At 43.6% G+C, this 12741-nt stretch overlaps 1 protein-coding gene across 1 annotated transcript in view; it reads right to left on the reverse strand.

The window, feature by feature from the left end:
* Nucleotides 1-5246: 5246 nt before the first annotated feature.
* Nucleotides 5247-12741, reverse strand: part of LAMB1 (laminin subunit beta 1) — a 41373-nt gene continuing 33878 nt past the window's right edge. The window contains exons 26-33 of the mRNA XM_066182905.1: nt 12408-12649; nt 10744-10947; nt 10224-10368; nt 9282-9489; nt 8974-9115; nt 7869-8045; nt 6453-6612; nt 5247-5560 (exon numbers count right to left, since the gene is read on the reverse strand). Of these exons, the coding sequence (XP_066039002.1) occupies nt 5424-5560; nt 6453-6612; nt 7869-8045; nt 8974-9115; nt 9282-9489; nt 10224-10368; nt 10744-10947; nt 12408-12649 (1415 nt within the window). The 3' untranslated portion in view covers nt 5247-5423. The remainder of the gene's footprint in view (nt 5561-6452; nt 6613-7868; nt 8046-8973; nt 9116-9281; nt 9490-10223; nt 10369-10743; nt 10948-12407; nt 12650-12741) is intronic.

A 12741-nucleotide genomic window follows, 5' to 3' on the forward strand; every position in this document is an offset into this window, starting at 1 on the left:
CTGGAGGGTCTTCTTGGATTTTGTTTGCTGATTGGATCCTTGTAGTGTCTAGGTTGTTGATTATGTAAGGAAACTCACAAACAGATGGCATCTTTAACATATGTATGGAGCATGCCAAAATCCAGTAGTTCATTTTAACTTCTTTTCGAAGTGGCTGTTTTTTCTTTTTTTTGCCAAGCTCTTCTGCCTTGAAGAAAACCTTAGTACCTGCTGGTATTGTGCTTGTCCTTTTTCATTATGCCAATGGAATGAGAAGTGCACGTTCAGAAAGTGGTGCTACAGCTACTTAGTTTTGTGTATAGACAAGATGATTATATCTTTCTAGCTTGCTTTATAGCTTCTTATTTAAGTACTGATCCATTATCCATAGTGAGTGATGGAGATGGATGCCAGCATTACCATACCAGTTAATCAGCAAAACACCAGTGATACTCTTCTTCATTGTGATGTATTTTCTTAACTCCTACTTTAAATGTAGATGAGGTTAAACCATGACACGTCATTAAGCTTATCACCATCTGATTCATGGGTATGCTGGGTTAGTGGATTAATGTGGATCTGCTTTCAGTTGTTAGTAGGAAACTGCTGAATGGAAAGCAAAGGTGAGACAACAGGGCAGAAAAGCTTGATTCTTCCAATAGATCTCGGCGTTTCAGAATCACTTCTAGCTTAACACAGGTAAATGGGTGTTAATCATGTGATTTGCAAGTTCTTCCCAGAAGCCTTGGTCTTTCAGAAACAGTTTCATGTCCACTCCTGAATACTACTAGCAGTCTTACTGCAATTCATTCTTGAGGTTCACAGTTACAAAAGTTTGTATCTCATTTTATATTAAATAAAGTTTGAAAAGCCAGGGAAACTTACAACCAATAATACTATTAAGTCTGTACTGGAGACTACAGTTTTCCAGACACTTAAAAATAAAGATCAAGGCCTTAAAATTATTTTTGTTCTTTCACTGTCATTCGCATTCTAGCTAAGTGTTTGTAAAAGTAAAATGAGCTGCTGAGCCACCTGTCAGTGGTCTCATGGCAGTTAGGCCCAAGTGCTGCCAAATTGGCACTTTCTGGCAGCTGCTGAGTGTACTCTCAGTGAACAATGCATGATGCTGCTGTGATGATCAATTCCTTCAAAGGATTTTTTTTTTGTTATGATGTTTGTAACCTCAGGAGCTTAGGGCTAGTGGTGTATTTAACCATAATGCCCTTCAGTTTGCTTAGCTGGTGCTATATCCTGCCACAGTTGTCCTGATTTTGATGATGTTAGTTGAGGTTAGGTAAGGTGTCAATCAAAGCACATTACACAGAATCCTGGGGTCAGAGTTAGCAGCCAGGATGTCCAAACACTGCAGTTTTGGGTGCTGACTTGTGTAGCTGATGAATGTTTGTAGCTGTAAATCAGTTTGTGCCATACTGTACAGCTCTCTGAAGATGCACCGTAATACAGGTAACTTTGAGCTGAAGCTATGGTGAACTGGATGCTAATCTTGCACATCTTTTGTGTTAAGTACAGGCTGTTCTTAGAGCTGTCTGTGTACAGCTCCTTAACTGATTCAAATTGCATGCCATGTGAACTTACGTAGTCCTTTCCCAGAAAGGTCTAATCTTCCTGAAGTGTTTCTACACTAATGCATGCAGCATGAGGAACCAACAAGAGGAGTTTGAGGCTTTGTCCCAGTCCCATAAATTTGATGTCAGTATTAGAAGTCCTGTGAGTGGCATGCCTGTTGGCTGGTTTGGAGGGATAGGGAAGGCAGAAGAGGCAGAGGGGTGGCACTGTATTTAATAGAAGGTTAGAATGTTGGCAATGGCACTGTTAAGAGCCTCTGGGTAAGAATCAAGGGGCAAACAAATAATGCAGATGTCATTGTGGGAGCCTACCATAAACTTCCCAGCCAGGATGATGATGCAGACGAACTACTCTTTGAGGAACTAAGGGATGCTTCCAAATCAACTCCTTATGGAGAACTCCAACTTGCCAGAAGTTAACTGGGAGCATCACACCTGGGCCAGAAGATTCCCAAAAACCTGGGTGACAACTTTATGGGACAGGTTCTAAAGGAGATGACTTGGGAAAACTCCCTCCTTGATCTACTTGCATGTCAACAGACTGGATCTCAGAAGCTGAGAGGAGCAGTGTCTTGGCCACAGCAACTACAATGGGATTGAGTTTAAAATCCCTGGTGACATGAGGAAAAGTGCCTGCAAAACCTCAGCTCTGGACATGAGAGCAGAACTTCAGGCTGCTCAGGGAATTAGTAAGGTCCCCTGGGACAGTGCTTTCTCAGTGTCCTGGGATGTAGCATAGGATGTGCACAAAGTATTCTATCACCATCTTCATGGACTGTTGAATCCAGGTGGGGCAGTGTTTTCCCAGACCCCCTCCCTCTGGGCCATGATCTTCTGTTAATGGCCCATCAGATGCCTTGCCCATGACTCACAGATAACTCCCTCCAGGAGCTATCTCTGTTTAATGGGCCATCAAGGACCCCCTGCATGACCCATCATCCCACTGTGAGATGCTCCGCCCAGAGGGAGGAACCAAGCATTCTCACCTGGATATAATCTGGGGTTTGGGACAGTAAAGGGAGCCCTGACCCACTGGATTCCCAGAGGAACAGAGCGACCAGACCTTTCTATAGGATCACTGCTTCAGGAAGACCACCTCATCTGGACTGCTTCCATCACTCTGCTCAGGTAGCATTCTGACTCTGTCAATGGTCTTTTGTGTTATTGCATCTATTTTATTTTACTTTCCTTTCTTCTATTAAATTGTATCTCTGACTTGGGGCTTCTCATTTGTTTTGCTTTCAAACCACTACACTCAGGTGCCGAGGTCTATCAGTGCTGATCACTTCGTAAACATCCCCCTCCTAAGGGCACAGGAACAGGCAATTCCCAAGTGTTGGAAGTCAGGCAGGTGAGGCAGAAGGCTGGCTTGGCTGAACAGGAATCTTCTCGTGGAAACAAGATAAAAAAGGAAGATGGATGCCCAATGGAAGCATGGTCAGGTGCCAGGGAAAGAATACAGAGATGCTGCTGGCCACTGTAGGGAGAAAATTCATGTGGCCAAATCTCAGCTGGAACTGAAGCTGCCAGAACTGTGGGGGACAATAAAAAGAGTTTTTTTATATTAAGATGGGAACACATAACATTGTCCCATTACAGGATGAGGATGTTCATGTCACAGACAGGGTCAGGGACAAAACAGATGTGTTTAACATGATCTTTGTCTCTGTCTTCAGCACAGATGATGGACCAAGGGGATCTCAGTGGCCTGAGCTGGAGGACTATGAAATGTGCAGAATGTGCTCTAGCTGCATCCCTACAAAATCTTTGGGGCCTGATGGGATTCATCAAGAATCCTCAGGGAGCTGCTGATGCCATCACAAAGTGCCTGGGTTTCTTTTTTTCTTTTTTTTTCTTTTTCTTTGGGTTTTTTGGTTTGGTTTGGTGTTTTTTTGGTTTTTTGGGGGTTTTTTGAGCAGTCTTGGGAAGCTGGAGAGGTCTCAGCTGACTGGAGACTGGTGGAAGTTGTCCCTGATTTTCAAGAAGGGCAAGGGAGACCCTGGAAACTGGCAGTCAGTCAGGGGCCAGTCAGTCTCACTTTAATGCCTGGTAGAGTTACGGAGAAGATTATTCTGGAAGGTATCAAAAAACACCTGAAAGACAACACAGCCATTGGTCACAGCCAGCATGCCTTCATGAGAGGAAAGTCCTGCTTATCACACCTGATTTCCTTTTATGACAAGATAACCCACATAGCTGGTCAAGGGAATACAGTTGATGTAGCCTTTTTGGATTTCAGCAAAGCTTTTTCTACTTACAGGAGCCTTCTGGACAGGATGTCCAGCTCACAGCTGGCTAAACACATCATTGACTCACAGGTCAGGCACAAAGGGTTACAGTGACTGGGGTGACATCCAAGTGGTGACTTGTCACTAGTGGGACTCCACAGGGCTCCATCTTCAGCCCTGTGCTCTTCATCTTCATTAATGCCTTGGAGGCAGGACAGGAAGGGATACTAAGCAAGTTTGCAGGTGATACAAAACAGGGAGGAGGTGTTGACTTCCTCAAAGGCAGAGAGGCCCTGCACATAGCTTTATAGAACTGGGCAATCACGAACCATTGGAAGTTCAGCAAGGGAAAGTGCCACATTCTGCATTTGGCTGTATGGACAGACTGGGGAATGAGAGGCTGGAAAGCAACACTGTGGAAGGGGACCTGGTGGTCCTGGATGATGGTAAGTTGAATGTGAGTCAGCAGTGCCCTGGCAGCCAGGAGTGTCCTGGGGGGAATCAGGCACAGCATCACCAGCCAGGCAAGGGAGGGGATTGTCCTGCTCTGCTCTGCACTGAGACAGCCTCATCTCAAGTGCTGGGGGCAGCTTTGGGCCCCACAATATAAAAACTGCTAAACTATTAGAGTGTCCAAAAGGAGGGTGACAAAGATGGTGAAGGGCTTTGAGGGGAAACTGTATGAGGAGTGGCTGAGGTCACTTGGTGTGTTCAGCTTGGAGGAGACTGAGGGGAGACTTCATTGCAGTTACAACTTCCTCATGAAGGGAAGAGGAGGGGCAGACACTGATCTCTCTGGTGACCAGTGCTGAGGGAGTGGCCTGAAGTTGTGTCAGGGAGGTTGATGTTGGATATTAGAAAAAGGTTCTTCACCAAAGAGGGTGGTTGGGCACTGGAAGAGGCTCCCCAGGGAAGTGGTCACAGCACCAGCCTGACAGAGTTCAAGGAGTCTTTGGACAGTACTCTTAGGCACATGGTGTGACTCTTGGGTTGTCCTGTGCTGGGCCGAGTTGGACTCAATGACCCTTGTGGGTCCCTTCCAACTCTACTTATTTTGTGATTCCAAGCTTAGTTTATCATATAAATTTGGTGCATTCATACTTTCAGTGCTGATCTGTTTTCACCCTGCATATCAAGTGTTTCATAATCAGTGACATGAAAGTAGTCTTATGCCTAAACGGGTATCATGCAGGGGGCACACAATCCTTTTTGAGTACTGTGGCATAACTAACTACACATGGATGGTATTTCTTCATTCACTGGTAATTTGGTCTGAGTCACCATACTATATTTCATAGTAATAGGAATCCTTCTTTAGAATTATATAGTTCAAGCCAAAATTTTATTAGAGCTCTAACCCATTTAAGAACAAGACTTGCTAAAGGATTAATTGATGTACCATTGCAGCTACTGAAAATAGGAAGGAACTTAATGACTCATACTAGGTACATACAGTGATACAAAAGTACTGTTTATTTTCAACATCAAAAAGTTACTTTTCTTTGGTTCTGTGGCTTTAAAGTCAATATAAAACCTGTTCACTTTATCAGGTCTTAGTGTAATGTCAAAAAGAACTAGTATAATACTTGTAAAACCCATCCCGAACACAAGCACTTCTCGCTCCTGTTTATAAGCAAGTGCTGTAAACAGCAACCTTCTGGCTGATTGTCTGTAAGAGGGAGCGAACTGTCTCTTCCAGTTCCACCAACTGCTTGGCTTTATCTTCAAGAACTTTTTGATTGTTTTCATATGTATCTTCTAAATCTGTAGGCAAAGGAAGGCAAAAAACCCCAGCTTAATTGGTGGTGTTTTAATGCACGTAAATCATTATCATTACAGATAAACTACTATTCAAACTGATTTCACTTGTGGAAGTTATTCTGATTGGGGGAAAAAACCAAAAACAAACAAAAAAGCCAAAAAACACCCCCAAAAATAAACAAAGGCTGGAATGGCACCTTTTTTTTTTCCTTAACATAGAGATGTAAAGGAACGGGGAAGTTATTTTCCAAAGGTGAAAATCCAAAAGTATATTTTGAGCGTTAAAATAATTGTCATTCTTTGCTATATGGTGGCTTTTACAGAACAGTGAAATGTTTTTGCTTGTCACGATTAAGACTATTCAGCAAGTCACAGTAACCATGCAGGAGTAGCAAAGAGCAGAAGAATGAGTTCCTGGCATGGCAAAACCAGAAGGAAAATTTGTCTCTGGTAGCAAGGGGCAGACCACCTCGTCATGGGTCAATCAACTTAGTCAACAGTGAGAGTTAAATTAATCTGTAAACTGGAACTCCTGTGTCCTGATCAGCTTTTGTTTTAAGAGCTTTCCAGGGTGGGGTGAATGCAGTACTGTTGGGAGATAAGGGTCTTGCTGGAACAGATGAGTCTTTATCCGGAGCAGAGTAGTTTTGTTCCTTCCCTGTGGTGGTTCTGGGGGCAGTGAGAGGTGCCATACCGGAAGTTTGTGTCTCACCTGTTTCAGCTTATTCTATAGAAATCTTTGCTTCAAAAGACTGTATTATGTCCATAAGGAAAGCAGATCAAGCCTCAGTAACAGTAAGTGCCTTTTCCCTTTCTACTGATGAATAGCTGGTTTAACAGTGTAAAATTGCATCACGTTCTGAGGTGTCAAATTACCTCCTCAGAACAGCCTTACCTTTGAGCAGCTGGAGTTTGCTGTTTGCTTGAGCTAACAAAGCTTTAGCTTCATCTTGCAACACGCCTGCTTTCCTCCTGGCCTCGGCCGATTCCTCTGTCTTCTTGGCAATGAGCTCTTCCACAGTTCTGTACTTGCCGCTCAGCTCGCTGTTGAGGACCTGCTCCGAATACAAGCACAAGAGGGAGCTCATGCGAAGCCAATACAGCGGGATTTGGCATTTCTTCCCTCTGTCCTCCACTAATCCGGGTGCAAGGAGAGACCACGCTGGGAGCTCAGTTAACAAAAGCAGAAACAGTGTCAGGATATTTCCTACTTCCCGTCCAAGATGAGCTGTGGTGAAGACTCATCAGTTGCTCTTTTGCAGATCTGTGGCTGTTTTACAGCTTCAATACTGGCACTTGGCAAAGATTTATGGGATTCAGTTACTGGGTTCTGTAACTAATGGAAGCAATAGCCCCTAGAACCACTGGAAAGCTACACCTGGCACTGCTCCTGGCTGAGTGGTTGCATCTGGGGAGGAATACCCTTATTACCCTTCCAGCAACAAGAACTGAACCAGTTACCCTGTTGGTTTTGGTGAAGGTGTTGGGAAAGTTGTAAGGTTGGTTTCTCAGCTGTGCTTTTTTTGTGGGGTTAAGATTAAGAAATCCCATGGCCCAACTAAATTCAACCATTGAGCAAGTTAACAAACCATAGCAGCACTGGAATTCTCTTGTGTTTACTTGACAGCACCTGAAATACTACTTAGTGTTTGGATATTGTTGAGTTGATGGATAATGCAGCTCTCCTGTCAGAAAATGGCTCTCTTGAGATTGGTACGCTAACTACAGACAAGAGATGGGAGCAATGAAACTTCCTTTGGCAGATTGGTCGATTGTTTTGTTAATGAACATTCTTCTGCTATTACAGAAGTGTGTAGCAAACATTGGGAGTAATGCCATATGTTCACAGAGAAAATCTTGCATCTCTGGTATTTAGCAATTACTTCAGTTTTATATTAAGATAATTATTTTTCCTGTTGTTTGATTCTGTATGTGCCAAATTCTGGTTTGTTTGTCCTGAACCTATCATTGTCATAGAACCATAAATACTCTATACAAGTGGAAAAAAAAAAAAAATCCAGTTCTCCTGTGACAGACAGTAAAGCTGAGGAACAGAAACCTATCTGTGAAAGGCTGACAGGTTTTCTGCAGCTATTTCAGAACCTGAGAACTTCCCAATACATCTGTCTCAGGATCTAATACCAAAGTGAAAAGTAGCTATCTTTGGTAAGAGCATAAATGTTGGATTATTTTCTACCTCCAGAATATAAACAATAAATGTGATGGATCACATGTATTCATTGATCTCCCTTTAGCCAAACCTGGGGGAGTTCTGCTAGCTTCTCTTTAGGATTGTTCCTGAGCTTCTCACCTTTTTAACGTCTTCAGCATTTTGTTTTGCACTAATAATTTTGTCTTCTATGTTTCCCAAGTTCCCTGAATTTGTAGCAGCCTTTTGCCTAAGGTCTTCAACACTCTTCTCCAGCTCAAACAGACGTAAGGTAGCATTGTTCAGCGTCTCTGCAGATGCTGCATTTTCAGATTCAATCTAAGAGAAAGAAGAATGAGAGTTAGACTTTCAAAAGACAGTGGATATAACACTAAACTTTCTCCATTAACTCTGCTCAGCTAACTAGTTTGTGTCCATAGATTCTGAGTTAAAAACTGTTTTAGTTTTGCTAAAAATAGCCCATTGCAGTCAGGGTGAAAAAACTCAATGCTTGAGAATGGAACATATGGGGCTGCAAAAGCATTAAGGAACATGGCTAAAAAGTATTTGATTGCATTATACACGCAAGAGTTGACTCACCTGCTGATAAAACTTCAGACATTTGACTCCATCATGTGATAATGGACTTGTGAAGCTTCTAAACTGGCCAAACTTCATAAGTATAGATAGCACTGTGGTCTCATGAGGGCTTTGAGATGAAGTCTGCAAATATTTTATCTGACAAGATTGAAGCACTTGACACTTCAATCCAGCATTTGTTTATTTTAGTCTGGTGCTGCATTGGATGACACTGAGCAGACCAATACACAACCAGTGTGGCTGACAGGTGTGTCTTGCCAGGGGTCTTGTCAGATCTGCTGTGTTAGAGGGCTACAGTCCTGCTTATTTAACTTGGCTGGTGCAGGATATGGGGTGAGAAAAGCCTTTTTTGTGGTGGTTTTTTTTTTTTTTTTTTTTTTTTTTTTGTTGTTGTTGTTGTTGTTGTTGTTGTTGTTGTGGTTTTTTTTTTCTTTTTTTTTTTTTTTTGTTGCTGTCTAGTTGGGTTTGTTCATGAGCAAATAGTCCCTTAGCATCTGTCCCACTTACTCAAAAATTGATGTGAAGGCAGGAATGGTTTAGATGCATTTTAACTGCAGCCACTGCTTTGCAGTACCCAAGGGCTTTCCCTAGAAAGGCTACATCAGTTTCTAAGCATCAGACTTGGTGCCGTTTCTATTATCTTAAGAAATACTCATAAAGGACTCACTGAAGTCAGCAGGTCTTGAGTTCCTTTAATATCTTCATCAGCTTGTTTGATGGCTTTTTCAGCTGCATTTTGAGCTTTTTCAGCTTCTTCTAGTGCGGCTTTCACCATGTCTGCAGTGACTTTAACATCTGTTGCACCTTTGCTGTGGAGCAAGACTGTTAATGCTAAAAATGCTCTTACTTTGGAACTGGAAAAAGAACATGTTCTGCAACGGGCTGGTTTTGCCCCTTACTGAAGGAAGAAGAATTTAAATCAGGGAAAGTTAAACTGCATTTTCTGATACAATGACATGAAACAGGGCTGCATACCTCGCTCTTTTAGCTTCCTCCAGTAGCATTTCTGCTCTGGCAATGTCTCCAGCACTCTGCTGCAGAATGACCTCAACATCAGAAAGGCTTTCTACACGCTCACGAATATCTGCTGTCAGGGCCTGCAGCTGCTGGGGAGTGCTTGGCATCTCCATGTTCAGCACTTCATTAGCTACTGCCTCAATGCTATCCAGGTCAGCGCTGTCTTCTAGCAGATGGACACAAATGACAAAAGATGTGAGTAAAAGCTTCCCTCTGTCACGTCTGAGCACTCAAATTCTTGTTCAGCTGCTTCCTTAAGAAGGAAAATCATGGGAAAGCCTCCTTCTCCAGATTTATGGAAAATCAAGATTTTTAACCTACTTCCCAAGGCGAAACTTCCCTCTCAGGAGAGGCCCAGCAGGTGTATAGGCCCTGCTGGCACAGCTCTCTTGGAAGCCATTTGAAGATCTTGGTGCTCAGCTGCACCACTCTGGGGGGCACCCGAGCCCACAGGAAACAAAACCAACAGCTGCACATAGATGTACTTGTGCTCCCAGCATAGTCAGCCCTGAGCAAACAGGCAAGGAATGGGCTGCTGGCAAACAAGGCTCTCATTTAACCTTTACCTGCTTTCTTACAGAGAGAGAAATGCAGTTTCTGACTTCCTTCCCCTTTAATACTACTTTGTCTTTCTAGCCAGAACACACTTGGCAAAGTAGAGCAGTACAACAGCCTCAGCTGAAACATACTCTAGAACATGTCACATTTTGCTCTCTCTTTTTATCTTGGTTTTCTGTTAGTTTTTCTCATGTTTCCAGATTTCATCATACACACTGTCTGTCTAGGGGAGGTGGGGGGAGTGATGACAACTGTTGCAGTAACCCTTGGAAGATAATACAGATGTAAAACTAGTTTTCACAAATACAGAATTAAAATATAATTAAAATGTAACATTCTTACGCATTAGGAAGTCTCTAATCTGTTTAATAAGATTTCTCAGATCTTCATTGCTTCTGTCCACTTGTTCTTTTGTAGCATTGGTTTTGAGCAAAACTGCTTGTGCATTTTGTTTTGCTTCATCTGCTCTCTGTTTTGCCTCAGAAACCTAAAGAGAGGAAAATGGAAGGCTTGCTTATCTTCTTATGCTTTAGGGCTTTTTTAAAAACAATTCATGCGGAGTCAGAAGTAAAAGTAACAAGGAATGCTTTTTCTCATAAAACTCACAGAACACTTGGAAGCTGGCCCTGATCCATACCACCAGTGCTAGTTTAAACAACTCAGGCTGATGTTTAGTTATCCATGAAGCTTCACTTTAGCAAGCTCCCTTTCTGAAGATATTTACAAGCATGATGAAGTTACACAACTCAAAAGAAGTATTTTCTGCAGAAAACCAGCACATACTTTGTCAATTTGTGTCTATGCTACAACAGACAGATTATTTTTTTTTTTTACTATCTTAACAATTGATTTGGCACATTACCATTCTGGAGAGTTGCTCAACTTCTGCTAATGCACTGAGGATGTCTCTGTCAAAATCCATAGCCTTCTGCCAGGCATTATGAGCTACAGTCACCAGCCCGTCGCAGCCGGGACCTCCACACTTCTTCTTCCCTTCGTCTGTCCGGCAGTTCAAACCCCCGCACTCGGACTCGGCACAGGAGGCTCCTGGGGCAGTGCCACATGTCTGCAGGGACACAGGAGACAAGGGAAGCAGTCACTGCCTGATTTCCATTGCTAGGCTGCATGGGGGCTGGAGTAGGACACTATCCTACCACAAAATTTCAGAATAAACTTTTTTTTTTTTTGAGAAGTGAAACTATTTCTATCAGCAACGTTGCGCTGAGAATGATCCACTACTTGATCAATTGTTTGGTAATGAAATAACAAAGGAGTTGGTTTAACTAGAGGGAAAATTAGAAAATTCCCTGTTCTTGTGAGGTTCTTTTACCTTTTCATGCCACTCACCCCCCGCCCCGCTCTCTTTTTGCCAAATGATAGTCACTAACTCAGGTTTTGCAGCCAAAAAACCTCCCTGGGAAAACCTAGGGGCTGAGCCAAGTTAGCTGCAGCTGTCTCCTGTGAAGCGTAAATGAGTCCCCTCTTACCTGTTTGGCATGTAACCCAGCAGTAGCTAGAAAGCAGAAAGATATGTGTGTGTGTGTGTGTGTGATGATTACACCTCCAAGCAACTCAGTATTTACTGCCTTGATAAACATCTACCCAAGATTTCAGTTCTTAAGGGGCAGGAATGTAGGGGAAAGGAAACTAAACAAAAAGATGTCTCTTTCTTCCCTCCAGAGAAAAAACGAGGGCTGAGGGAGTGGGAGGGATGACTAGTTGTAAAGGACAAGGGACAATCAGCATGGGAAGAACTCTCCACCACAGGCCTGGCCTGCCCAGGGGAGTTAATGAGCGATGCCCTGCAGCCTGCCTTCACCCGGGGTTGCTCAGGAATTGTTCACTGAATGCAGCTGGCCAACTTCAAAGAGACTGAGGGAACACCCAGCCTCTCCCAAGAAAAAGCCATCCTTAATCATATTTACAGATGAGCAGGCACCTTCAACAGAGAAAATGCCCTTTTGACTCCAGCTCCCTGTAAATTCTGCTTTTGTCTTGAGCGGGAGGTTGAGACTGGGTTGATGCTGAGGCCTGTGGGTGTGAGCAGAAGTGCAGCCTGGCTGGGTGCTGTACAGGCACAGTGTACCCAATGGAGCTGCAGAAGGGAAGAGGGGAGCCTAGGGAAAGCAAGCACTGAACTCTGGATAGGCTTAAAAGGATGGCTCTCAGCCCAGCAGATTTGCCACGCTCTTCTGCACATGGGAACTCCATCCTTAACAAAGGACACTGGATTACAACAGGGGTGATGCAAAAACAGGTGCTCTGTTGGGGCTGGGAAGAGTAGGAGGAAGACCAACATGAAAGGCTGATTTTTGAAAGCCAGTAATGTCAGAGCCCCCCAGTTAAACAACCCAGTTCTAGCCCACAAAACCGAGGGGTTGCTCAACCAACCAAGGTGCGTTTTTCATAAACTAACTGCACATCTCACATTGTCACACCCTACAGCTCCTCCATGCCTGCCGCTTCATCATAAACCTGACTCTATTTTTGCTAGGGGTTTTAGCCCAGCAATTCTCAGCTGTGTACCTTCTCAGCCACCTCAGAGAGATCCAAGCTCTGCAGCTTTCCGGCAAGTTCATCCAGAAGGCGCGACTGCTCCTCTTGTTTAGCCTTGAACTGGGCCTCCTTCTCATTGATTAAGTCTTCCACTTCCCGCCGCGTTTGCGCTGACAGCTCCACGGCGCTATCAGGATGAACAGTGGAGGCATTGACCCTCTCCTCTGCCTCCAGGGACATCTGGAAATATCTGGTGATACTATCCAAGGCTCCTGAGAAAATCAGATGAGATTCCTGATGAGTATTCTGTTAAGTAACCCAGAGTAATGTATATTATAGATGTTAGCCGATGACACATCACGGT

The sequence above is a fragment of the Chamaea fasciata genome, unplaced genomic scaffold (assembly GCF_029207755.1).
Source record: "Chamaea fasciata isolate MVZ Bird 193981 ecotype frontalis unplaced genomic scaffold, bChaFas1.0.hap1 SCAF_5, whole genome shotgun sequence".
Classification (NCBI taxonomy): Eukaryota; Metazoa; Chordata; class Aves; order Passeriformes; family Sylviidae; genus Chamaea; species Chamaea fasciata.